The 27,112-nt window shown below is 39.8% G+C and overlaps 2 protein-coding genes across 3 annotated transcripts in view; one reads left to right on the forward strand and one right to left on the reverse strand.

Annotated features, from left to right (window-relative positions):
• Positions 1–8,277: 8,277 nt before the first annotated feature.
• ppp1r11 (protein phosphatase 1, regulatory (inhibitor) subunit 11) lies at positions 8,278–16,614 on the reverse strand. Of its 2 annotated transcripts, XM_083926287.1 has the most exons (4): positions 16,591–16,612; positions 16,356–16,469; positions 14,021–14,129; positions 8,278–12,495 (listed from the first exon to the last, which is right to left on the reverse strand). In XM_083926287.1, exons 2-4 carry the CDS (start codon positions 16,431–16,433, stop codon positions 12,308–12,310), a joined length of 375 nt encoding a protein of 124 aa, XP_083782413.1. In that variant the 5' UTR covers positions 16,434–16,469; positions 16,591–16,612; the 3' UTR covers positions 8,278–12,307. The 2 variants fall into 2 exon arrangements, with proteins under 2 accessions (XP_083782413.1, XP_083782414.1); XM_083926288.1 differs by having other exon boundaries at positions 16,356–16,614.
• Positions 16,615–16,982: 368 nt separating this feature from the next.
• Positions 16,983–27,112, forward strand: part of vars2 (valyl-tRNA synthetase 2, mitochondrial) — a 50,475-nt gene continuing 40,345 nt past the window's right edge. Inside the window, exons 1-4 of the mRNA XM_083925629.1 lie at positions 16,983–17,179; positions 17,325–17,523; positions 22,345–22,426; positions 22,519–22,619. Of these exons, the coding sequence (XP_083781755.1) occupies positions 17,338–17,523; positions 22,345–22,426; positions 22,519–22,619 (369 nt within the window). The 5' untranslated portion in view covers positions 16,983–17,179; positions 17,325–17,337. The remainder of the gene's footprint in view (positions 17,180–17,324; positions 17,524–22,344; positions 22,427–22,518; positions 22,620–27,112) is intronic.

Here is a 27,112-nt window from a genome sequence, read left to right on the forward strand (position 1 = left end):
TTCAGATCTATTCTCAAATATACATTAAGTTTATATGTTTTCATTCAGCACACATCTTATTGGTTTGAGATGTGCAAGTTTCCACAATAAATATCAGCCACAGCCAATATCAGATTAAAATGTTAATAAAATGATATAAAAATGAAAACACCTTTTGATTACAGAGATATTGCAATAAAACAACAATTAAAGGGTTAATGCTGTAGAATGTAATAGCTTTGTAACTATCACCATTTGATTCCTTGGCCCTGCAAAAATATAATTAGCATTTTCAAATTCCAATATGGCTACACGGTGGTGTAGTGTCTCAGAGCGAGAAGGTTCCAGGTTCCTACTATGGAGTTTGCATGTTCTCCGCTTGTCTGTGTGGGTTTCCTCCCACAATTCAAAAGACATGCCCGTGTTAGGTTAATTGATGACTCTCTATGTGCCCTGCGATAAACTGGTGTCCTGTCCAGTGTGTACCCCGCCTCACGCCTGATGTCAGCTGGTATCGGCTCCAGCCCCCCGCGACCCCGACAGGGACAAGCGGTTGAAGATGAAAGAATGAATGAATGAAAAATTCCAATATGGCCGCCTTATAAACATCTGTGCAAATGGCAGCATTGGTTTTCTGAATGTTTTAAAATGTTTTAGCATTGTAACTCCCACCATTGTATTCCCTGACCTTGAAAATATATATCTAGCTTGATTAGAAAGCCGAGATATTACAAAACTTAGGTTTGACTGTCTCCATTTTTTCAAATTCCAATATGGCCGCCTTATACCACCAGCATTGGTTTTCTGATACCTCATACAATAACCTGTCCAAAAATATATAGGGTTGCAAATCCCCCAAAAATTCCAACGAAATTATATAGTGAACCTGACTATTAGGTCGGTTAGGCTAAAACTGACATCTTAATCCACATCTTGACTTGGTGAAGCTAGGTGTAGGTCTGTGGCATCTATGCCAGTTTGGGTAAACCGCAAACCTCCAGGATGCATATTAAGCTGGATCTGCAGGCCCATCACTATGGACAGCCATAGTAAAAGACTCTGGATCCATAGCGACCACAACACATGAAGCAATATTTGAAATAGGTGTTATTTTGAGTTGTCAATAGAGCCATACTGTCAGTGTGAGTGATTTTGACCTTTCTTTAGTCAGATCATGCTCTTGTATTTCCTCTTTGTACTGAAGAGTTTGTCAACCTCATGTGAACCCTTGTTAGTGAATGCATTCATTGGAATGTATCTTTTGCAGCTCACTCTCACTCTTCACTCTCAGTTCAGTTGAAGGTTGCTCAGTGGAAGAGTGGGTCGTCTTCCATTTGAGGGATCGGCGGTTCGGTCCCCCGGTTCGCATGTCGAAGTGTCCTTGGGCAAGACACTGATCCGCGAATTGCTCCCTGTGCGACGCATGGGTGTGTGAATGTGGTGTGCATGGTTAGATTAAATGGTAAGTAGATGTCTACTGCCATCTGTGTGAATGGGTGAATGTGACAAGTAGTGTGAAAGCGCCTTGAGTAGTCAGAAGACTAGAAAGGCGCTATATAAGTACAGGTCCATTTACCATTTTACCACTCAGGTCTAAAGGGAGAGTTGCCATCGTGGTGAGATCGGTGTGTGTAGGGAGTGGGCTGTTGCATTGTAGCACCTGGCCGTGTAGAACTTCGGGTCTTGTGTGACAGCCAAAGAAAGGTTAGTGTGCTCATGCACGTTGGTGTATTTTTTATATTGCATAAAGCACCTATTCAATGATGGCTGGAATGAACTTATATGACACAGTGGCTTAATGTATGGCTATTTAAGTTTTCTAATTCAGATACTGTAAGAAGAACAGGTCAAATACATATGAACTGCTCTCCCAGCTGGCATACACCCACATTAAGGGACTCTATTTTGATCCTGTAACCATAGAAAACAAGTGTGAGGTTTTTCTGAGTGGTGTGAAAGCAGCTAGGATAATTCAGTTAATTTGCCTGAGGCCTCCGATCTCCCACTGCTTCAGTTTTCATAATTGTCTGTTCACAGATAATTATGGGGTTTGGCGTCTGGCCAAACAACCATTAGCCAGAAATCAGAAACTATTGAATACAATTTGTTGAGATAAATATCCTTTGTACCCATTTATAGTTCCAGCCTTACATTTGGATGTATAGAGGGCCATTGGTGGGTTGTCTGGAGATGTGCACCCCAAGCAGGGCAATGACCAAAAACGGCTGTTCTATGCTAGTTCTTCTGCTTTCCACATGGGATCAGTTTTAAGCTGTTATTAAAGTATGGTTCTGGTTCACAATCATTATTGGGTCTTGTTTTTGCAGTTATAATTCATGTCAGTCATGATAACATTGTACCCAAAATTAATGGCTGAGATCAGCGAATACAGTGACTCGCTACAGTGAGTGACAGGTGGAGCAGTCTGAGGATCAGACGGGTTGGAAACAAACCAACAGTGCGTTTATATCATCTCAGTGAGCACACCTGAAATGTCACTACTCATCCCTCATTCAACAGGAAACTGTGCGCATGCACAACTACAGTGCAGTAAGTCAAGGTGGAAGCAAGAGGTGTTTTACTTTGTTTCCAACCTGGCAGATCATCTTGACTGCTTGTGTCTGCTTTTTTGACCAGTCAGACTTTGGTCGTTTGTTTTAATGATGTCACTCACAAAAACCTGATTATAATCTGGTTAAGGGCATACTCCGGTTTCTCAAATACCCTGGTAAAATCCAAGTTTTCATACCCTGATTAACAGACCTAGAGAACTCCTTCAGTACCCCAATTATTCCTGCATGGAAACTTGAGGTCGGCCGATAGTGGAATTTTAAAGGACAATATAATAACAATAGTTTGCAGCAGGAAAAAGCGATAGCCGATTAATCGGCCGATATAATTCATCTCCCCGCAAAAAAATTCAAAACTGTTGGAAATGAATAAGCTCTGACTTTATTAGCAGCAACTGTTTTACTGTGAGATATATATATAAATCTGGATAACTGAACATCCGTCTCAGAGTAATAAACACCTAAATGAATATATCAATCTGGAACTGAACGTTAAACTAACAGTAAAGAATCTATAAACAAGAAAAACAAATCGAGGGCTGTCAACGTGCCGGGGAAAAGTCGCTGGTTCTGCTCAAACTATGATGCACGTTTATGCTTGTTGAACAAATGGTACTTATTGCCCATTATGTTTGTTGACTTTCAACTGGTTTAGGTTTTAATGCACAAAAAAACAAAAATAGGGCATTACCGTTAAACCGAGGGAGGATTTCGCCATGGCAACTAACATCACTACCAAGAAGACCCGTTTCTGTCGTAGTTCTGTCCAAAAGTCGGCTGATTTCCTCACGCTTGTGATTCTGACAAAGGTGAACCGGAAATAAAGGTGTATTCAGTCCAGCTGGATGTTGGTGGAGCTCCACCAACTGTACCGGAGGAAGAGTTACTCCGTCATTTCCCCATTCATCCCCCTCTCATGGATACATGGGGAAGTTCAATAATCTGGTTATTCCCTTAGCCGGGGACAGAACGTTTTCAGGTTACTGACTGTATTCTCTGAGAGTACAATGTTATTACTGACATGTAGATTATGGCCAAAGCTGCAAAATTCAGATGAAAGTTGAAAGTCTAAAACAAAGTAGATAAATTCCTGGTACGGTCTCCTGTGGTGCAGTTCATATTTGACCTGTTTTGATGATAGTGCAGGGTGTGTGCAGGTTTCCCTGCATCGACCAAAGACTATCTGTACGCACCCAGCACGTGTCAGAGTGTCAGAATACTGTGTTTTCCACGGCTGCTTATTAACAAAGCTCTATGTTTTCCACAGACGGGGAGAAGCTGCCCTCTGTTCTGGAGTCCACCAACATCAGTCCAGCTGTTTCAGAGGTCCTCCAGCGGAACCACACACACACTGCTCCACTGCACAACAAGGGATTGTATGGCACATTCATCATAAACTAATAGAAGTTTTACTCATGTCACTTTGTGTTCAACACTATTGATGTGCATTTTATAGATGTCTGTCCTCACTTAATGTTGTCATCAGAATGTTGACATTGATAGCAGTACACCATTCAGTAACTGCTCCTATAATCGGAGTCAGTGATGATATGGGCCATGAATGTTCAAGACAAATGGGAAAGATACAAAGTATCTAGGGAATTTTATATCTTGTCTTGTGTGGCTACTTTTCTCATGACTAACCATGAGACAGTCACCTGCTGTGGGCCCAGATGATGCCCAAATTTGACCCCAAAACAACCAAAGACACAGCCCAAATTATCACCACGCAAACCAATCCAAACCACTGCATTAACAAAAAGCCTGAGTGACTGGATGTTCTGAAGCTACAATTTGGCTCGGTCTTTGGCCGCTAACTTTGTCACTGAAGGCTCAGTCATATGACCTGTGTCCCCAGCATACAGTATACTCATCCAATCTTTAACTTAACTTAACATTCTAACTTCAACTGACACTTGCAAGACACACACATTCAAGCATGCAATTCCTGTTTTGGTGTCGTCTCTAGCTGGCTCCACCAAGTTTTGTACAATAATACGCTGCTTAATATTTATATATTATCCACATCAGACCTGTGACATCACATCCCTTGCCAAGTAAGAGTTTGGGGTCATTTTGTTGAGCAGAAGGGGAATGTGAATGTACCTTTTTCTTCAAATCCAAATTTGGTCAATGATTGGAAGTCAGAGAGGATAGATGAATAGGTAGAAACAATCACCCCTGACCATTTAGCCTTAGACATCAGTCAGTAAGCACACACACACACACACACACACACACACACACACACACACACACACACACACACACACACACACACACACACACACACACACACACACACACACACACACACACACACACACACACACACACACACACACACACACACACACACACACACACACACACACACACCCCACACCCCACCCACCCCCCTTCTGCCCCTACTACAAGCCTGAATCAGAAGATGAGGTTTGCGATTTCTGATTCCGAGTGAACACAACATAACTGTTGGTGATGGTCTGGGCCGACAGACCAACTACTGTCAGCAGAGTTGACAGACACACACACACACACACACACTAAGCCAGAAGATCTAGACCTCCAGTTTGTGTCTTCCTAATCAAATGAGTGTGTTTAGACTGAAGACTGATTGAAAGGAATGCAATGTTTGATGCATTGTTGCTGTGGAAGTGGTTTCAGCACTCAGTGATGGTTGCTGCTCATTCTCAGCTCTAAATTAACAATACAGCATGTGTCATTTCCTGAATGTGTAATCTGTTTTCTACGTTATGTACAGTATGTTCACATATTGAAGTGAAACAGCAGGGTGTGTAAGTGTCACTGGTGTCTGACCTGTGGAACTTTCAGTCCATGGATGATTAGATTGAGATTCCTAATATGTAATACCAGCAGCACATTTGAATGTGTTCTGTTAACACTTTTTTGGCCTTATGTCATTTCCTGTGCCATGATACAAATTGTTTCAACTTAACTTTTCCCTAAAGGGATGTGTTTTATGGGCTTTTACTTCCTTGCCATGCTCTAGATTTAAAGGTACAGAACTGAAAAGACCAAACATCCCATTTGGTTTTAGTGCACAGTAGCATGTTTTGCACCCAACAGTCCTGTCATATTTAACCACATTTGACTTGATCTTGATTTCATCTCACTGAAATGATTCATTCTCAATTTTTCCGACACCATTAGAATAAAAAATGTTCAAATCCCATCTTCATGAAAAAGTCATTTAAAGTGTGCTCCTAAGCAGCACATGGAACACCCCACCATAATGACAGGACACTGAATGGAATATCATTGAGAATGAAATTGCAAACTTGACTTGATATTTTGAATTTGGAGCTGAAACAGTCAACTTGAGTATTTGCAACTGTTGTGATGATCGAGTGCTTGTTGCGGTCATTTTTCCTGGTTGCAGCTTCTCAGTTGACCCACCGCTGCACTGTCAGTACGACAAAACAAACCATTTGAAGATGATGCCTAGGGCTTTAAGAAATTGTGAATTCCATTTTTTTTACATTTTAAAACCCAAACCACTAATACAGAAAGTAATTGGCAGTTTATTGGATCATGAAAAATAGTCATACATTGCGGCCTTTTAATTAATTTGAATTGTGTTTTCATTTATATTGTTACAAATGAATATAAAATATAAATGGTGTTTTTGGTGGTCAGCTTAATAATAGCTAACGCATTTAATAAAAGAGGCCTCTCCTGCAATATGACAATCTACACAAGCTAAAATGAATTTGCACATTATCTGCTAATTGAATTTTCACGTTATGCTAAGGAGTGCACTGAGTGCACATTTTCTGTTCACTGTGGCAGCATTGATGCCTTTTCACACAATATAATTGTAATGTTCCCAAAAGTCTAGTAACAGTTTGAGTCCCAAGAAGGTGACGTAATGTCTCAAGCCTCTGTTGCCTTTTAGTCATTGTTTGCTTTTATCGAGCATTTAATGCTGATCATCTCTTGTAAGGAAAGCTATTTTTGTATAAGCAGCCAACACACCTGCATGTGCTGGATCACAACTCTGTCCTGCCTCCTTAAATAAGGTGGAAGGACCTCACTGATAGCCATGGTGTAGGAAGGAAGTAACTGCTGTGAACTCTGACTGTCCATGTGATCTCGAGCCAACACTACACTGATGTGAAATGCTCCCACTGGCTAAATAAATATTCTCTTATATTAGATTGTCTGCTTTACTCATTTCTTTGGAGTCCTACATGAAATGAAACAATGTGACAGTGATAAATTAACTCCAGTAAGTTATCCAGACATCAGATGATGGACCGTGAGCTCCAGGCTTGTCTCCTAAGTGTTCCAGCAGCTTTATCAACATCTGGACTGAAGTCAAATGGTGGTCGGTCTTCCACAGGCTCACATTACAGAGTACCCCTTTGTTTTACAGTTACTTTCTGTACATTTGGCAGCATGACATTCAGACATTTGGGAGAAAAGGTGAATCTGGCAATTTCATAAATGAATATGCAGCAAAACTTGTATTATATATTGTTTCACACATTAGATGAATGGTTTTAGGCTAACATTCAAGCTGCTGGGCCTCTTGACCCTGTTTCCATATGTGTAATCTATTATTATGTTGGAAGACCATCTGGCCCCAGGTCTGCTATGTGCTCATTTCATTAACCACAGGTGAATGAAGGATTATGTACCATGTAAGCACAGTATCAGCTTTACCTTACCCTCACTGGGACCTTTTTCAGAACAGGGCCTCAACGTATAATCCTTTCTGCTTCTGGCTCCATCAATTCTTATCTGCTCCTTTAGCTTCTGAATGTTCCACTGTGTTCACCAGCTCGTCTCTTACTGTAATAGTGCTGATGCTGGGAAGTGTTCAGTGGGTGTCGTGCCTACCGCTGGAGCTCTGGGACTCAACCATAACAGTCCAATTATGATTGTAAAACCCACAGAATGAGCTAAAGGTTGCTGGGAACACGCTGTAAAGGGACGTCACTGCATCATTTTGGATTGATGCTTTACAGCAGAGAATGAACCTGATGCATCTTTGTAAAACTGTCCTCTCTCCCACATTTCATCTTCTGAGGAAATAAAAGATGCTTTATTTAAAGGTTGAATATGTAGAATCTTTATTATTAAAAGCTAGATTCAAAAAACATAACACACCCAGGGGTCGTTTTGAGGGGTGCAGAATGAAAGTATTTATTTTTCCATAAAAACATATATTAAGTCTGAATAAATATCTTTTTCAAAAATTGACAGGTTTGACAATGCCTTTCTGTCCCGTTGTATTTCCATGGTAGCAGCCAATAACGTTGGCCGTTGCTGGTTGCCAGGGTTGTCTGTTGTTGGGTGCAGCTACTGTAGGCTGGCACTGGGTATAATGGAGTTTGCCAATCCTGCAGCTGCTTCGGAGCCTCAGTGAAGGGGCTGTCCCAGCAGCTGAGTGAGCGGAGACGGGCAAAAACCAGAGTCAATATAGGCCAAGCATTCACTCCATGGACTGAGAGAAACGCCATTAAAACAGACGCCCACATGGCTACGCTTCTCCTTGATTGCTAACATCACTTTCATCTTTAACGGCTAACGCTAACTGTCAGTCGAACTTCTCTAAGCTTTGTTTTTATGGTGTGATTTGTTGGAGGGGACGGGTCCAAACAGGCTCAAACAGACCCTGGTCTCCTGTAGGCTACTGGGCTCGGTCTGACCAACCTGGCAACCCGACTGCTGGACTTATTTTTTGTTGTTGTGACGACGATCTTGAGACACTAGTGTGTCTCCATATTTAACCTTTAAGTTGACTGCTGCCATCAGTCACTGGCCCCTACCGGCACATCAAAGACCCTTGTCACGGGGCTGTATATACAGTATGTGGATAAATTATTTCAGCCAAATCATTATTCCTGTGGGAATCACTGTCCTATGTAATATATAAGACACAATTGTAAGCCAGTTTAAAACTTTAATTCACATTAAATCTGATCTCATTATGTGTAATAGTATATACAGAAAGGTGCCTTACCAGTACAAGAACAATGTACATATGTAACAATGTCAGTGTGTATAGAGAGTACAGAAGGTGGTGTGATGGATGAACAGTGTAACTCACACAACTGTCACATATCAAACAGTTTGAAGCTGTAGATGATGATGATGATGATGATGATGATGATGATGATGATGATGGAGCCTTTGTCATTTGAATTTTGTACAAAGCCTGGGCCTGCAGTCATGCACCTTCCCCTGTCCTGCAGAGCCGATCACTTCCATCCTGTAAGTGCAGCCTGCTGCTCCAATCAAAGACCACTGTTAGTCAGTCGTCCTGCAGAGCGGAGCAGCCTCAAATACACTTCACAGACCCACACGCAGCTGAGTTTAAAGGGAACCTGTGGGTGCTTTGGCCAAGGAGTGACGGGAATAAGTGCATTCACAGAGATGTACTTTTCTTTCTGCTGTAAGCCCTCCACCATTTTGACTCCACTCATCAACATCTGTTGCAAAGAAAAGTCTGGGAAAAACTAAATGTCCTCAGTTCTGCGATTGTCCAGTGGATCCAACGGATTTATCTATAAATCAATCAAGCAAATGAAAGCCAGCAGAGGATTTTAGAGTCAAAAATAACAACACTCTTCTGTTAGTGAAGTCTCATCCAATCTAACGGGGTCAGAAAATGCACTAACAAATAGAGTGATGTAAGTCATTACAGCTTTGCAGAAAGAATCGAAGCTTTCACATGTCCCAGGCCCCATTCTTCCTATGGGGTTGAACTAATCCACAATGCAATATTAGCTGAAGTCATCCAGCTAATTCAGTTCTTCTGAAGTATTGCTGTAGGATATATGCTTCTGTCAGATGAGGTTACACCATAGCAACAAACTATTCTTTAGAATCAGCATGGTGTCATGGCTGTGGGGGACTGTCCCTCACCTTCACACATGCTCACAACAATACTGCATTAGCCCAAGAGTGATATTCATATCAGAGTTTGAAATGTTTTAATAATATGTCAGACAATATACTAGCTGGTATCTCCCAAAACATCGGCCTGAACCTTTTATCAGTTCCTTATTCTAACTATGAAATCGCTGATTGGATTTGTTATTATTTTTTTGCTATGACAACAGCTTCAGAAAAAAATGTAAAACAGTTCTGAAGAAGTTTGTGAATGAAGTGATTTACATTTGAAGCACAGGGCCCAGGATCCTCAACAACACGTGATGGTGATGCTGCTGAAGTAACACTGTCACTGCAGTCCTGTGCAATCTGATCTGTTGGTGTCAAGTTAGCACCAACTTTAAAGGTTGAATATAGAGAATGAGCAGAACAGCTCCATCGACAACAACAAAAAATAACTCCAGCAGTCTGGTTGCCAGGTTTGTGGCTGAGTGTGTCAGTGATCAGCCTGCTCCATGTCAGTGATGAATCATTCAGGGGGCCCACTCATTTGGACTCATCAGTTCATTTGACATCAGTATCTAACGTTAGTAAGCTAGCTCTCAACTCCAAAGGATTCTTGTTTCTGTAGCAACAACAGACAACCCTGGCAACCAGCAATGCCCAACACTATTGGCTGCTACCATGGAAACAGAACAGGACAGAAAGTCATTGTTAAACCCGTCAATTTAAAAAAAAATATGAATTCAGACTAAATATATTTTTTATGGAAAAGCAATACTTTCATTCCGTACCCCTCAAAACACCCCATTGGTGTATTATTATTTATTTTTTTTAAGTAGCTTTTAATACAGATTCTACATATTCAACCTTTAAAACTGGTCACGAATCAGAAACAGTAAAATTTCCCTCAGCTATAGAGAAGTCCATGCTGTTGTGATCCTCACATACTGTGGCCCGCTGCATGTCCAGCTGCTAGAGTAGAATGAAGCAGAGAGAATCCAAAGAACAGTGTGCTGTATTATATACAATTAAGTGTGAAACTTTGTCAGAAGGGAAACACACAGCCAGGCAGCACCTGATGGCCTCAAGTCACACAGTCCAGTGTGCTGCTGGGGACAAGAACTCACGCTTTTATAGGTTTAAGCTACTTCATGACAAATCACCAACACATTACATTACTGATGATTTTCTAGAACACTCCATACTGTTTTAGGGTTTTCAATAAGCAGCCGCTGGTTTCCTCTCATTTTATAACAGTATAAACATCACGTGTCCCGTAGTTACGTAATATACAGAGAGGGGATTTGCAGTAAAAGGGCCAAAACATGCAAAAACATTGGTATAGTCCATAATTTAGAGTGGTGCAGGAACGAGTCCTGAAACCCAGAAATGAGTTAGCATTTAGCACTTCCTGTTCCTTTGTCTGGAAGTCAGTGGGATTTTTGAATGTGTTTTTGGTTTGATGCCTTAAAAAATCTCATGTTTAACACAGGCCGAAGAGATTTGAACGTTCTGTTCTACGTCAGTAAATGCTCCACTTGTACAGGTCTTCAAAAAAAGGTTGCTATCAAGTGGGCAAATGAGACTACAAACGTCCTCACGGCGTACAAGAGAAATCCGTTTGAAGCTGGTGGGCGGTGGAGATTGTGGTGATTCCCACATTAATTCAAGTGGAGTTCACTCGATTAGCTTACTGAAACGAACATCTTCTGTTTTATTTTCTGTACTAATTCAAAGGGAAAATCACATTTTTTCTGCACTCTTTCAGCTGGACTTTTTATAGGCAACAAAAAAAACTTGATTGGTTTTATGTAATAATTTCTGTTTTTTTATTGTAGATAAAGTTACAGATGGGGCCGGTGTAAGTGCTGGCTGATGATACATTTTGTGTCTACAAAAAATAATTTAAAAAAAAACAAATCTGTCATGTATTTGTTGTTAAGAAGCCCTATTATGGTTCTAACAACTAACTGTTTTTCTTTTTTGTGACAATCTGAAGGCAAACAAAAAATGAATATCTATATTTTTAAATGATAAAAGAGATGAGCTGATTTCACAAAATGTAAATAACTAGACTGAAAAAATTAATCTGCAACCATTATGATAACTGAGCACAGCTAATCTTTTGGCTGGTTCTCGCCGTTGCAGTGTGAGGGTGGGAGGCTTCCCTTTGTCCTGGGTCGTGTGGTGAACATTATTCTCCATATTCCAGTATTTGTTAGACAGAAATGACTGATAGAATATTCCGCAGTTTAAGCGTTGACAAAAACGTCATCAGTTGCAACCTTGATTTCATTTCCGCATAACAACTCTGACTAAAATAAAAGCAAACATGATGTTCACTGTGATCGATCCCAAACCTCAAAGTTTATTGTCATGTCATTGTGAAATCGATTAGGAAAGCATTTAAGATTCCACTGTTGTACTCTTTGCTTTGGAAGAGGCTCAGCAGTGATGTAATGCACACTGTGTGATCTGGAGTAAAAGAGCTAAAACATGCAAAAGGTCTGATGTGTCCTCTTTAATTCTATTATCACCCCAGTACGCCTCCTTTTTCAGACTTTTAAGCACTAGTTCTTTTTAAGAAATTTAAAATGTGAACCTGTAGTTATCATTCCAGGTTATGGATATCAGCTGGCGGAGTACTGGGCATGCTTTCAGCTGCTGAAAGGAGAGCAGGAGTTCCAATTGGGCTAATTCAATAATCCATGTTGCTCTGTAATCCTGCTCCAGCAGCTGGAGTGTGTGACTCAGGGCTGGGATGCAGCATCAGGCCTACCTGTCCTTCAGTGATGGAACTAAACTTAAAAAAAAAAAAGAGTGCAGGATTTTAATGTATCGTTGTAATGGTGAGAACCCCCTCAGTTCCCACCACCAGCCTTCAGTGCTCATTAGTGGGTGTGTGACCCTCCAGAGTTTGGGGGCACTGTGGTCCCTCCACCCCCCCTCTGTCCATGGCCTCTCCTGCCGTGACCCAGGATACAGTGAGCACTGCCGCAGCCTTCATCATCATCATCATCTCCCTCACTTTCAGAGGACGACTCTCCGAACTGTCTGGGCTTCTCGTAAATACAGCAACCTGGAACACAACACACACGGTTAGGACTGATCCAAGCAGATGACGCCTTCACTGACTCACTGAAAGCTCCTACTTGTCAGTTTGAAATTCAAAATACAGCATGACACCTTGTTCTAATGTTTCCGTTCAGTAATAGGAACTAAAGGGAGCGTGGGGTAAAAATAGCTTTTCAACTGTTTGATTCGATAAATGGAGTTGAGCAGGATGATGAAGAGGCAGAGCTGAATATCAAGGAGAGTATTTCGATTCAGATAAGATTAGACTTGACTTTACAGTCAATGTTCAGAGTACAGAGACAATATAACGCAGTTAGTGAAAACCACAGTTGGTGAATACTACCTAATAAAGTGCGGGGGATAAGTCACTGTGGGAAGGAGTGTGCAGAGTGAGCGAGTGATTTAGATCTTAATGTCAACCATACTTATATTTGTGTGTGATATACAGTGGTATTATACGATGGTGTTATAAGGCGGTGTCATACTGGGGTGTGATATACGGTGGTGTTATACTGCGGTGTTATATACGGTGGTGTTATATACGGTGGTGCTATATACGGGGGTGTTATACTGCGGGGGTGTTATACTGCGGGGGTGTTATACTGCTGGGGTGTTATACTGCTGGGGTGTTATACTGCTGGGGTGTTATACTGCTGGGGTGTTATACTGCTGGGGTGTTATACGGTGGTGTCATATACGGTGGTGTCATATACGGTGGTGTCATATACGGTGGTGTCATATACGGTGGTGTCATATACGGTGGTGTTATATACGGTGTGTGATACTGCGGTGTGATACTGCGGTGTGATACTGCGGTGTGATACTGCGGTGTGATACTGCGGTGTGATACTGCGGTGTGATACTGCGGCGGTGTGATATACGGCGGTGTGATATACGACGGTGTGATATACGACGGTGTTGTATACGACGGTGTTGTATACGACGGTGTTGTATACGGTGGAGTTATATACGCTGGAGTTATATACGGTGGAATTGTATACGGTGGAATTATATACGCTGGAGTTATATACGCTGGAGTTATATACGCTGGAGTTATAGGGTGGTGTCATACGGTGGTGTCATACGGTGGTGTCATACGGCGGGAAAATAGACAACAGACCAGGGCAGCATGATATGAGGGGATACTAAATAACTGTTGATTTTTGTGACAACGCTGGAACTTGTGATAAACAGATAATTAAGTACTGAGTTGTGCCTTTCTGCTGCTTTCAGTATACTGCTAAAATACAACAAAGAATTGAAATTTGAATTAAAAAACAAGGAAATTATGTCCAACTTTTTTTATTGAACATTTTCAGCACAAAAGGCGGAAATAAATAAAGAATTAGAGTTACATCTCAATGTGCAGTTTTCTAATGATTCTCTCTTTCAACTAACTAAAAACAAAATTCTCATTCTGACGATCCAAAAAAAGATTTATTGTGCAGCATTTAAAGGCAGCTCTAATCACCCTTTGCTGGCAGAAAAGTAAGTGCTTCCTTAATGGCTGATGAGGAAGAGGAACTCACATTTTGAAGACCTTCTTCCTAGGTGCTCGTTGTCGACAGTGTCACTGGACCACTCCACCTTCTTCTCAGTCTTCCTCTTCCTCAGCTTGATTGTCAGGCTCCGTCCCTCCTGGAAGATGGTGGTACATGCTAGTACAGCAGTGGTATAGACACAGCTGATATTCTATCAAATAATTTACAATAAAAAATAACTATATTTAAGACTTGATCAAGTATTAAAACTTTGTTTTCTTATTTTGATCTCCAACCCGATGCAGCATGTTTCCTGGTAATTCAATAAAAAAATGGCCTATATGAAATGACCACATGGTAAAGCCTATTCTTTGTACACTCCTGTGTGAATATAATACATAACAATGTCAAATACTAAGTATTTCTCATTTTATAAAATATAATTCTGAGTTAGTATGTGCTTGTTATTATCAATTTATAGTAGTTTTGTTGTGTTGTTTACTGTAATTGTGTATCATGATTTCTTGATAAAGGATCACATCACGATAGGATACCATTGAAAGATGATAAATTATTAAATCATTTTTATGATGGGGTAGAGGTCAGTTCTTCCACACCAAACTGGGAAAAAAAATTCTTTCCTAATGCATGGGGACATTGTCATGTTGAAACTGTAAAGGGCCAACACCACTGTCGACCCAAAGTAGGCACAACACTATTGTCTAAAATATCCTTATAGACCTTTTCAAAGATGCAAACAAAAAAAACAAAAACCCGGGGCGGTTTGACGGGTACAGAATGAAAGTTTTGACGAGTACAGAATGAAAGTATTACTTTCCCATAAAAAAAAATATATTTAGTCTGAATTAATATTAAAAAAAAAATGTTGACTGGTTTTGACAATGACTTTCTATCCCGTTGTGTTTCCATGGTAGCAGCCAATAGCGTTGGCCGTTGCTGGTTGCCAGGGTTGTCTGTTGTTGGGTGCAGCTACTGTAGGCTGGCACTGGGTATAATGGAGTTTGCCAATCCTGCAGCTGCTTCAGAGCCTCAGTGAAGGGGGCGATATTTGTCCCAGCAGCTGAGTGAGCGAGAGGGGTAAAAACCAGAGTCAATATAGGCCGAGCATTCACTCCATGGACTGAGAGAAAGGAGAGAAACCATTAAAACGCACGCCCAAATGGCTACGCTTCTCCTTGATTGCGAACATCCCTTTCACCTTTAATTAGCTGGAACGGCTAGTGCTAACGCTAATTGTCAGTCGAACTCCTCTAATCCTTGTTTTTATGGTGTGATTTGCTGGAGGGGACAGGTTCAAACAGTTTCAAACAGACTCCGATCTGCTGTAGGATACTGGCAACCCGACTGCTGGAATTATTTTTGGTTGTTGTGATGACGATCTTGAGACACTAGATGGAGCTGTTCTGCTCATTCCACACATTCAAGCTTTAACAAGAAGCAAGGCTGTTGCCTAGTAATGGAATTCGGAATTTGAAAGGGGTCATATGCCAGAGCTTCAAATTCAAACCTGTTCAATACAATACATACAATTTTATTTATAGTGCCAAATCATAACAAAAGTTATCCCAGGACACTTTACAAACTAGGTAAAGACCACACTATGATAAACATAGACCCAACAATTCCCCTGTAGAGTACGGTGGCAACGAAAACCTTCCCTATAACAGACAGGAACGTCAGACAGACCCAGCTCTGTGGAGGACGGACATCTGTTCACCTGTTATTCCTATGGTCCAAGACAGTCCAACATACGCGTACATGAGCACCTCTCCCCAAATCCAACAGCTAGAGTTTGAGCTAAAACTCACAGCTGTGATGTCATCGAGGATAAATAGACAGTGGATTGCCAGTGAGAGCACCCAGGAGGATGCTGCGAGTGTATGGGAACATTTTCTGATTCACAACTGACATCACGAAACCAACTCGGTATCTACTCATTGTGTAGGGAGCAGCTCCACACTTGATTCTCTGGTGTCTGGCTTTGAGAGAGAGCAGCTCCTGCTCACAAATACAGACCCAACTTCCCTCGCCCACTTAAATAACACTGGAGTTCTTCATTCAGGTGGTGTTCCTCTTTTCCGATACATGAGAACATTTGCACATGCGTTGGATGCGCCTGCTGTAATGTCAGCGGCCCTCGCTAACTAACGCTAGTAACGTCACTGTCCTTTTAGAAGAGAAGAACTTAATGAAGTCATTAGGCCTCGTCCTCAAACTTCACACAGCAGATTATTACCATCCCAGGCTGATGACATGAACGCTGTCTGCAGGCCTACACTGATGGAAACCACCGACGGGTTGTGCTCTGCAGTAACACTGGTTAGCACAACATTGAAAAGGTCCCCAAAGCCAGCCTGCTTACCTGCTGGGGCGGCGGCGGCGTGCTCGTCTCAACAGTCTCCGTTATCGTCTCACTTGATGTCCCGGGAACCTCCGCCATCCCTGAGGCTACTTTGCTAACGCAACCGTTAGCTAGCTTTAAAATAAAGAACCGGAGTCGACTGTCAGTGACAGACAGTGTCTGTAATATCACTTTAAGATAGCTACAACGACACACCTTTAAATCCCAGACTGTATTCAAACTGAAGGCTGCTGACCTGAAGAGTGTGAGGCGGTTTACACGGTGGTGAGCAGGGACTAACACAAAGTCAAGCTGTAAAATTAGTTGGTCCCACTCCAAACGGAAGTTTCATCTTTTCAAACTGTTTTCAAACAGCTAGCATCAGCTGTGCGAGTTATTGTGTCGCACAAACACAAATCACGCCAAATCACTGTATTAGTTAATACAATTATGTATGTAATGAAACAGCATTCAAGACATAAATATAGATTTTTTTTGGGGGGGGGGGGGGGTGGACAGTATTTCCATGTGTCGTTTTATTTTGAAGGGCAGGTTTGAGTGAGAGCAGCAGTGTTGTGGGGAAGACATTTCCAGACGGACTGAGGAATACTTCCGGTTGTCCGTGAAGGTTTAACAGTCCGTCAACAAATAACATCCACATGTCGGGAATCAAAGAAAAAATCTATACGATAACAGAGTAATGCGGAATGACATTAGTCTCCGAGGTTATACAATGTTTAAGTACAATAAGAAATGATAGAAATGCACTTTCTCGGGCTTACAATGACGAAGTGTCTGTGTTAAAAGGTCGTGGCTAGCATTACTGAGTACTCAATTAAATCACAGTAAGTAATCATACCCAGCTGAATTATGAACTGTCCTCGTAAATACACGTATTTCACGGGTGGCTAATCTGTAAGATGGCTTCTCTCTATCACCAGCCGACCTTTCCGTGACGTGAATGGTTCTGTGTGTCCTTTTCTGGCGCAGTGTGTTATTGAGGATGTGGAGGGCAGGTCGTGTCTTAAGTTTGAGGCTGTCAGGAAGAGGACCGGCCAGACTCTGTTCCGGCAACCCACCAAAGCCTCCATCCTCTCCATCCCAGTCCAATTATTCCCCACGGCCCCAAGCAGAGAAACAGAGGCGTAGAAGGGAGCGGGAGGAGGCCATACTGTCAGGGCAACACAGTGTGAGTAAGAACCAACTGAAGACAACTGCTGTGCACACATCCATCCACAGCCACACACAGAAAGGCACCATGGCTGAGGTTCAGTTTCTGAACAACGAGAACTGTTCCCCCGAATAATACCCTAAATTATTAAAATTTAACAAATGTGTTTTCAGACTTCACATTCTTCACATTTTAGATTCACATCCAAACAGAAATGATTGAAATGGTGATAAAATAATGTATGACAAACATACTTCTGACTCCACATCCATCTCTGCTCTGCTCCATTACAACACACATGAACAGGGAGTTTCTTACACAGACGCTGATGATCAGCAGGCTTTAAAAAAAGGCTTCATATTTTCATATTCATCCATATCAGTGAATCATGTATAAAGTAGTCCCATACACTGGGAGAAAAGGAAAATGGAGCGAAGAACTGGGGCTGAGTAGACTTTACGTGAAGACCCTTCAAATGATGATTTACTAATATAACAGTTCAGTAAAATGACGATTCACTAATATAACAGTTCAGTAAAGTGATGATTTACTAATATAACAGTTCAGTAAATGATGATTTACTAATATAACAGTTCAGTAAAGTGATGATTTACTAATATAACAGTTCAGTAAATGATGATTTACTAATACAACAGTTCAGTAAAATGATGATTTACTAATATAAGAGTTAAAATGGTGATTTACTAATATAACAGTTCAGTAAAATGATGATTTACTAATATAACAGTTCAGTAAAATGATGAGTTCCTAATATAACAGTTCAGTAAAATGATGATTTGCTAATATAGCAGTTCAGTAAATGATGATTTACTAATATAACAGTTAAAAAGATGATTCACTAATATAACAGTTCAGTAAAATGATGATTTACTAATATAACAGTTCAGTAAATGATGATTTACTAATATAACAGATCAGTAAAATGATGGTTTACTAATATAACAGTTAAAATTATGATTTACTAATATAACAGTTCAGTAAAATAATGATTTACTAATATAACAGTTAAAATGACGATTTACTAATATAACAGTTCAGTAAATGATGATTTATTAATATAACAGTTCAGTAAAATTATGATTTACTAATATAACAGTTAAAATGATGATTTACTAATATAACAGTTCAGTAAAATGATGATTTACTAATATAACAGTTAAAATGGTGATTTACTAATATAAGAGTTCAGTAAAATGATGATTTACTAATATAATAGTTAAAATGGTGGTTTACTAATATAACAGTTCAGTAAAATGATGATTTACTAATATAACAGTTCAGTAAAATGATGGTTTACTAATATAACAGTTCAGTAAAATGATGGTTTACTAATATAACAGTTAAAATGATGATTTACTAATATAACAGTTAAGTAAAATGATGATTTACTAATATAACAGTTAAAATGATGATTTACTAATATAACAGTTAAAAAGATGATTTACTAATATAACAGTTCAGTAAAATGATTATTTACTAATATAACAGTTAAAAAGATGATTTACTAATATAACAGTTCAGTAAATGATGATTTACTAATATAACAGTTAAAATTATGATTTACTAATATAACAGTTAAAATGATGATTTACTAATATAACAGTTCAGTAAAATGATGATTTACTAATATAACAGTTAAGTAAAATGATGATTTACTAATATAACAGCTAAAATGGTGATTTACTAATATAACAGTTCAGTAAAATGGTGATTTACTAATATAACAGTTAAAAAGATGATTCACTAATATAACAGTTCAGTAAAATGATATTTTACTAATATAACAGTTCAGTAAAATGATGATTTACTAATATAACAGTTAAAAAGATGATTCACTAATATAACAGTTCAGTAAAATGATGATTTACTAATATAACAGTTGAAATGATGATTTACTAATATAACAGTTAAAATGACGATTCACTAATATAACAGTTCAGTAAAATGATGATTTACTAATATAACAGTTCAGTAAAATGATGATTTACTAATATAACAGTTCAGTAAATGATGATTTACTAATATAACATTCAGTAAAATAATGATTTACTAATATAAGTTAAGTAAAATGATAATTTACTAAACAACAGTTCAGTAAAATGATGATTTACTAATATAACAGTTCAGTAAATGATGATTTACTAATATAACAGTTCAGTAAAATGATGATTTACTAATATTACAGTTCAGTAAAATGATGATTTACTAATATAACAGTTCAGTAAATGATGATTTACTAATATAACAGTTCAGTAAATGATGATTTACTAATATAACAGTTCAGTAAAATGATGATTTACTAATACAACAGTTCAGTAAATGATGATTTACTAATATAACAGTTCAGTAAAATGATGATTTACTAAAATAACAGTTCAGTAAAATGATGATTTACTAATATAACAGTTAAAATGATGATTTACTAATATAACAGTTCAGTAAAATGATGATTTACTAATATAACAGTTAAAATGATGATTTACTAATATAACAGTTCAGTAAAATGATGATTTACTAATATAACAGTTAAAATGATGATTTACTAATATAACAGTTAAAAAGATGATTTACTAATATAACAGTTCAGTAAAATGATGATTTACTAATATAACAGTTAATATGGTGATTTACTAATATAACAGTTCAATAAAATGATGAGAGTTACTAATATTACAGTTCAGTAAAATGATGATTTACTAATAAAACAGTTAAAATGATAATTTACTAATATAACAGTTCAGTAAATGATGATTTACTAATATAACAGTTAAGTGAAATGATGGTTTACTAATATAACAGTTCAGTAAATGATGATTTACTAATATAACAGTTCAGTAAAATAATGATTTACTAATATAACAGTTAAAATGATGATTTACTAATATAACAATTAAAATGATGATTTACTAATATAACAGTTCAGTAAAATGATGATTTACTAATATAACAGTTAAAATTATGATTTACTAATACAACAGTTAAAATGATGATTCACTCATACAACAGTTCAGTAAAATGATGATTTACTAATATAACAGTTCAGTAAAATGATGATTTACTAATATAACAGATCAGTAAAATGATGATTTACTAATATAACAGTTCAGTAAATGATGATTTACTAATATAACAGTTAAAATGATGATTTACTAATATAACAGTTCAGTAAAATGATGATTTACTAATATAACAGTTAAGTAAAATGATGATTTACTAATATAACAGTTCAGTAAATAATGATTTACTAATATAACAGTTAAAATGATGATTTACTAATATAACAGTTCAGTAAAATGATGATTTACTAATATAACAGTTAAAATGATGATTTACTAATATAACAGTTCAGTAAAATGATGATTTACTAATATAACAGTTAAGTAAAATGATGATTTACTAATATAACAGTTAAAATGATGATTTACTAATATAACAGTTCTGTAAAATGATGATTTACTAATATAACAGTTCAGTAAATGATGATTTACTAATACATCAGTTCTGTAAAATGATGATTTACTAATATAACAGTTCAGTAAATGATGATTTACTAATACATCAGTTCAGTAAAATGATGATTTACTAATATAACAGTAAAAAGATGATTTACTAATATAACAGTTCAGTAAATGATGATTTACTAATATAACAGTTAAAATGATGATTTACTAATATAACAGTTAAAATGATGATTTACTAATATAACAGTTAAAATGATGATTCACTAATATAACAGTTCAGTAAATGATGATTTACTAATATAACAGTTCAGTAAATGATGATTTACTAATATAACAGTTAAAATGATGATTTACTAATATAACAGTTAAAATGATGATTTACTAATATAACAGTAAAAAGATGATTTACTAATACAACAGTTCAGTAAATGATGATTTACTAATATAACAGTTAAAATGATGATTCACTAATATAACAGTTAAAATGATGATTCACTAATATAACAGTAAAAAGATGATTTACTAATATAACAGTTCAGTAAAATGATGATTTACTAATATTACAGTTAAAATGATGATTTACTAATATAACAGTATAACAAAGTAAACAGTGATACTCTGTTGGCTGTTGAGGACAAATAAACAAGAAAGGTAAGAACAGTCAATGATTCACTGTGCAGAACTTTTTCTAATGATACGGTGAGCCTCTAAGGAGTAGTGATTTGTAGTAGTGTCCTCATTTTTTTGTCCAAATGTACACATTAAACAACCAATTATTTACAGTAGTTTTTTTTTTTAATGCTTTTAGACTCACTCATGTTATGAGTCTCATGAGTCTCACTCTCAATCAACTCACTATATATGATTTATATTAGTGATAGACCGATACATCGTCCGGCTGATATTATTGGCCAATATTTTTGTTTTTTAGGTTTATCGGCATCGGCCCATGCGGGCTGCTGCGTTCGCTGATACTTTTTCAAGTTCAATAAATGTTTTTGTTTTTTTAAAATGAGACTTGTCATCATCATTGTGTAATTTTTATGATGTAAATTGAGGGAGCAGATGTAGTATCGTCACCGAATATCGGCTCAAGAAAATCGGCAGTCCGTATTGGTCATCGGCTATGGCTGATGGAAAAAAAAATCCATATGGGTCGATCCCTAATTTATATGTAAATTAGTACTTCATCATCACGGGGAGGCAAATCACATAAGGGTTTTATATCATGGTTCATTGATTTGTAACATTGCTCACAGTGTCCCAGTCCAGTCAGATGTGTTACAGAAGTAGCTAAGATGGAGTGAATGCTGTAGCACAGAGTCTAACAGTTGAAGTGTGACATTTGTGTTTGCAGGCTGCTGAAGGTAACGTAATGAGGTGGAGCGAGAAACAAAAGATAGAGTACACTGCTCAAACACCTCCTGGGACAAAGAAAGGTGAGGGATTTCCTGTCTCTGCTGTTGCAGCACCAGCCTGTCTACCTGTCGTGTCTCTCTCCAGACGAAAACAAGTTTGTTCTTCTTTTCAGACACCAGCGTGCTGTTTCCATCCTCTTACAGTCCAGAGTACGTGGAGTCCAGCTGGTATCAGTGGTGGGAGAAAGAGGGATTCTTTGGTCCAGAGCAGCATGTGAGGATTTTAGAACAAAGCAACACTTCTTCAATAATGCTGTCATCAGAAAACTAAAGTAATGGCCCTCACATATAAAGTTATTTAAAAAGCACAGCTAAGGATTCTTTTTCTGGTGAACTATTTTCAAAGTCTGAGCGAAATCGTTTTCTCTCCTGTGTAGTCAGGAAAAACACTGACTACGGAGAAGTACCTCACACAACCACACTTCAAAAAACGCCAAAGAAAGGTGAAAAAAGTTTTGGAAGGTGATTTTTCAGGAAGGATGATAAGGTGTTTTTGCTTCTCATTTTTGAAATTATAAAGTCAAGCTCATTTAAAAGTGTTGTTATAATACTCAATTCAGTCACAAGAGTGCACCACTGCCATGGACCCATGCTGTTGACTAGGTGTCCTAAAATCTCTTGTGACCAAAATTAATATTACAACAACAAACACTTGATTGGGCCCTGATTAAGATAAGTCCCCTGCTGAAACCTTTTTTCCTGTTTTCACAGGTGAAAAAAGAAACATGAGCCTAACAAAACATTTTTGCACCCGTTCTTACAGGAATTTAGATCAGACTTAGAAAATGGATGAGCAAAAAACAAACCTCTCTTTCCTCTCAAGGCCTCTGTAGTAGACCCTGTCATGTAAAATACGTGTTATGTATCAGAATCTTTAATGTCTAACTGAAATGTAACGGAAATGGAATTGCATTCTGCATTCACACTGAGAATACTGTTAGTTCTTTGCGTAGATAGAGAAGTTATTTGTATATAACCATTCAAAATGTTTTCTACTGTGTAATTCCATAAAACAGTGACCTCACTGTTGTACAGACACACCACACAAAAAAGCCACACTTTAAAGCCACACAGGAAAAAAAGGGGAAACTTCTATGCTCTTGCCAAAGCCACTAAACTCCTGACAAAATCACATACAACTGAACACAGTTAGTAACAAACAAAACTAACTGATTGAGGCAGTGGTAGAACAGCAACTCCTGTGTTCTGTGAGTTAAAATGACAGTTTTGTCAATGGAGTTTGGTGGCTTTAGCAAGAGCATAGATAACAGCTACATTTCCCCTGTGTAACAGGACTGTCTGACAGCAAGGTTAAGCAGTGAAAATACACTTAAACTGACAGGTTATTTTCGGTGTCTAAAATCACTTTAAATGCTGCCTCTGTCTACAGCTTGTGTGTCAATACTCCTGTCTGCTTCTTCAAACTGGAGGCAGGCTAACCATCATCTACTGTAGATAAAACACAGACTATAAACTGGAGATCAAAATTAGAGAACAAAGTATTAATACTCGATTCATTCTAAAATACTGTTATTTTGTATTGTTCAGAATTTGATAGAATATCTCCTGTGGCTATAGCACTGCTGTACTAGTAGTTTTTTTTTTTTCCAGATTTCCTTATTGAGTTTTTTGCACAGGCACAGGACAGGCAAATAAAAATAAAACAGTTGCATACTGAGTCGGAGCTTCTGCTTTAAAGTGAAAGAGAAAAACAAAAAAAAACAACACGAATGCCACTATCCCTCCCAACAAACCATGTGAGACGTAGTCACAGTAAATGACAAGGTAATTAACTAAAATTTAACATAAGTAAAGGATTCAGGTACAATGAGACAAAGTAGAGTAAAAAAAAAAGTAAATAATACTAATGAAAGTCAGCAGTGGGTCCCAGGTTTGGTGGAATGCTGTCAAAGATCCCCTCTGTGAAAACCTTAACTTCTCTAACCTTAGACATTGTAAAATTCACCTATCCGACTATTATGAGTCGTAAGGAGAATGTTACGTCTGGCGAGCAGGGTGGTAAAGGCAACGACACGTTGTGTAGTAATGGGCAGATTTTTAGACGGAGGGAGCCCAAAAAGAGCAGTCAGTGGAGTTGGTTCCAAATTTGTGTTAAGAGCCTGTTTGAGGGTTTGAAATATGTCGGACAAAAAGTCAGCAAGCTTCGGGCACGTCCAGAACATGTGTGCGTGGTCGGCTGGGGACAGCTTACAACGGTTACAAGCATCACTGTGTGGACTGGGGTATATCTTAGCCAGTTTAGCGTTGGTGAAATGGGTTCTATGAAGCACCTACCACTGTAATAGGTCGTGCCTGGCACAAATCGAAGATGAGTGGACCAGTTTTAGCATCTCTGCCTGTCGCACCTCCTCCAGTGCACTTTAAGGTCAGCTGCAGGGTCGTCAGCTGGTGCCAACGTTCACTGATGTTTCGCCCCCAAAGCCAGGACACCTCGAGGTGGGGGGGCAGTGGCACTGTGGGGACGTCTCCCCACGCCACTACCTGCAACTGACCTCAGTGGGGTGTTGAGCCCCAAGTACTGTCCCTCCTCCGTAACCACGTCCAGAAACTTGCTTTCTCTGCCTCCTCCGCCAACTCCTTTATGGCCTTTTTTAGGCTGCATCCGGTCATTCCCGCAGCACGGAGGAGCTCTGAGCTCTTCCCAGGGGTAAGCAGACGTGCCGACCTCCCAGCCTCTGTCTTCTGCGCTGCCTCCCCTGGTTTGATGAAGGCCATGTTTTGCCGAGGTGGGTCCGAGGAGATGTTCGCCCCGACTCTGCATCTCTCCAGCTGCTCTGCCAACTTCCTCAGCATCTGATTATGCCGCCACCGGAAGCGCCCCTGCGACAGCGCGATGTTGCACCCTGACAGCATGTGTTGGAGACCGGCATTGTCTTTGCTGCACAGGAAGCACTTGCCCTCGCTTCCGAACCATTGGGCGAGGTTTCGAGGGCATGGGAGGGTATCATACGCTGCCCTTACGAGGAAGCTGAGCCGTGACTGTAAGGTTCGCCAGATGTTGGCCCAGGTTATGACTGTTGATGGTATCCTCCCAGCGAATCCATGCTCCCTGATTGCCCTGGGACACGGCCTTGAAGTGGTAACACCACACTTTCAGATTCCCAGGAAGTTGGCTGTTGATCCTTGCGAGCCCCTCTCTCAGCTGTTTCTGAACCGTCCTCCCCATCTGCTTGTCTGAGAGCTCTGATGTATACTCCCTTCCGAGGCCTCGGATGGGCTGCTCTGCCAGGAGTGGTATGTTCTCTCCTCCTGCTGTGAACACCCTCCTGTCATCCCTCACCCCTTTTCTGATCGAAAGGCTCCTGGACTTGGCAGGCTTGATCTTCATCCTTGCCCAGACTGTCAGTTCGTCGAAATGCTTGAGGAGTCGTGCTGTACATGGGGCGGTTTGTAAGATGTTTGTCACATCATCCATGTACCCTCTCAGAGCGGTACATGGATGCTTTCAGGCCTCTGGCCATTTGCCCCGCTCCGATGAGCAGCACCTCAAACGCTGCCACGAAGAGGATCGGAGATATGGAGCAGCCCATTGCGATTCCGACTTCCAACTGCTGCCATGTAGTCATCTACGGAGAAGCACATGTGCAGGTTGTCGAAGTACTTGGCTATGATGTTACTGACACTCGCTGGTATGTGGAAGAAATTCTAAGGTGAACTCAACCAGCTTGTGTGGTACTGGGCCATAGGCGTTCGCAAGGTCGAGCCATACGACGTGCAGGTCGCTCTTCTCTCTTTTGGCGCGCTGTATCTGCTCCCAGATCATGGATGCATGCTCAACACATCCCGGAAAACCTGGCAGTCCACCTTGGAATTGATTGCTTCCTCAAAGCGACGCTCATGACTTTCCACAAGATCTTTGTCACTTGAAGACAGCTCTTATAGACCTTGTAAGGGAGCCCATTTGGTCCTGGTGCCGAGGCTGATCTGGCCCTTTTCAGGACATCCTTAATCTCACTCAGCCTGGGTGGGGAGGTGTCGAAAGGGGTTTTGGGGGAGTCTGGACGTGGCACGCACATGTTGGGGTGTTGAGCCCCAAGTACTGTCCCTCCTCCGTAACCACGTCCAGAAACTTGCTTTCTCTGCCTCCTCCGCAAACTCCTTTATGGCCTTTTTTAGGCTGCATCCGGTCATTCCCGCAGCACGGAGGAGCTCTGAGGTCTTCCCAGGGGTAAGCAGACGTGCCAACCTCCCAGCCTCTGTCTTCTGCGCTGCCTCCCCTGGTTTGATGAAGGCCATGTTTTGCCGAGGTGGGTCCGAGGAGATGTTCGCCCCGACTCTGCATCTCTCCAGCTGCTCTGCCAACTTCCTCAGCACCTGATTATGCCGCCACCGGAAGCGCCCCTGCGACAGCGCGATGTTGCACCCTGACAGCATGTGTTGGAGACCGGCATTGTCTTTGCTGCACAGGAAGCACTTGCCCTCGCTTCCGAACCATTGGGCGAGGTTTCGAGGGCATGGGAGGGTATCATACGCTGCCCTTACGAGGAAGCTGAGCCGTGACTGTAAGGTTCGCCAGATGTTGGCCCAGGTTATGACTCTGTTGATGGTATCCTCCCAGCGAATCCATGCTCCCTGATTGCCCTGGGACACGGCCTTGAAGTGGTAACACCACACTTTCAGATTCCCAGGAAGTTGGCTGTTGATCCTTGCGAGCCCCTCTCTCAGCTGTTTCTGAACCGTCCTCCC

This window comes from Echiichthys vipera (assembly GCF_963691815.1).
Source record: "Echiichthys vipera genome assembly, chromosome: 13".
NCBI lineage: Eukaryota > Metazoa > Chordata > Actinopteri > Perciformes > Trachinidae > Echiichthys > Echiichthys vipera.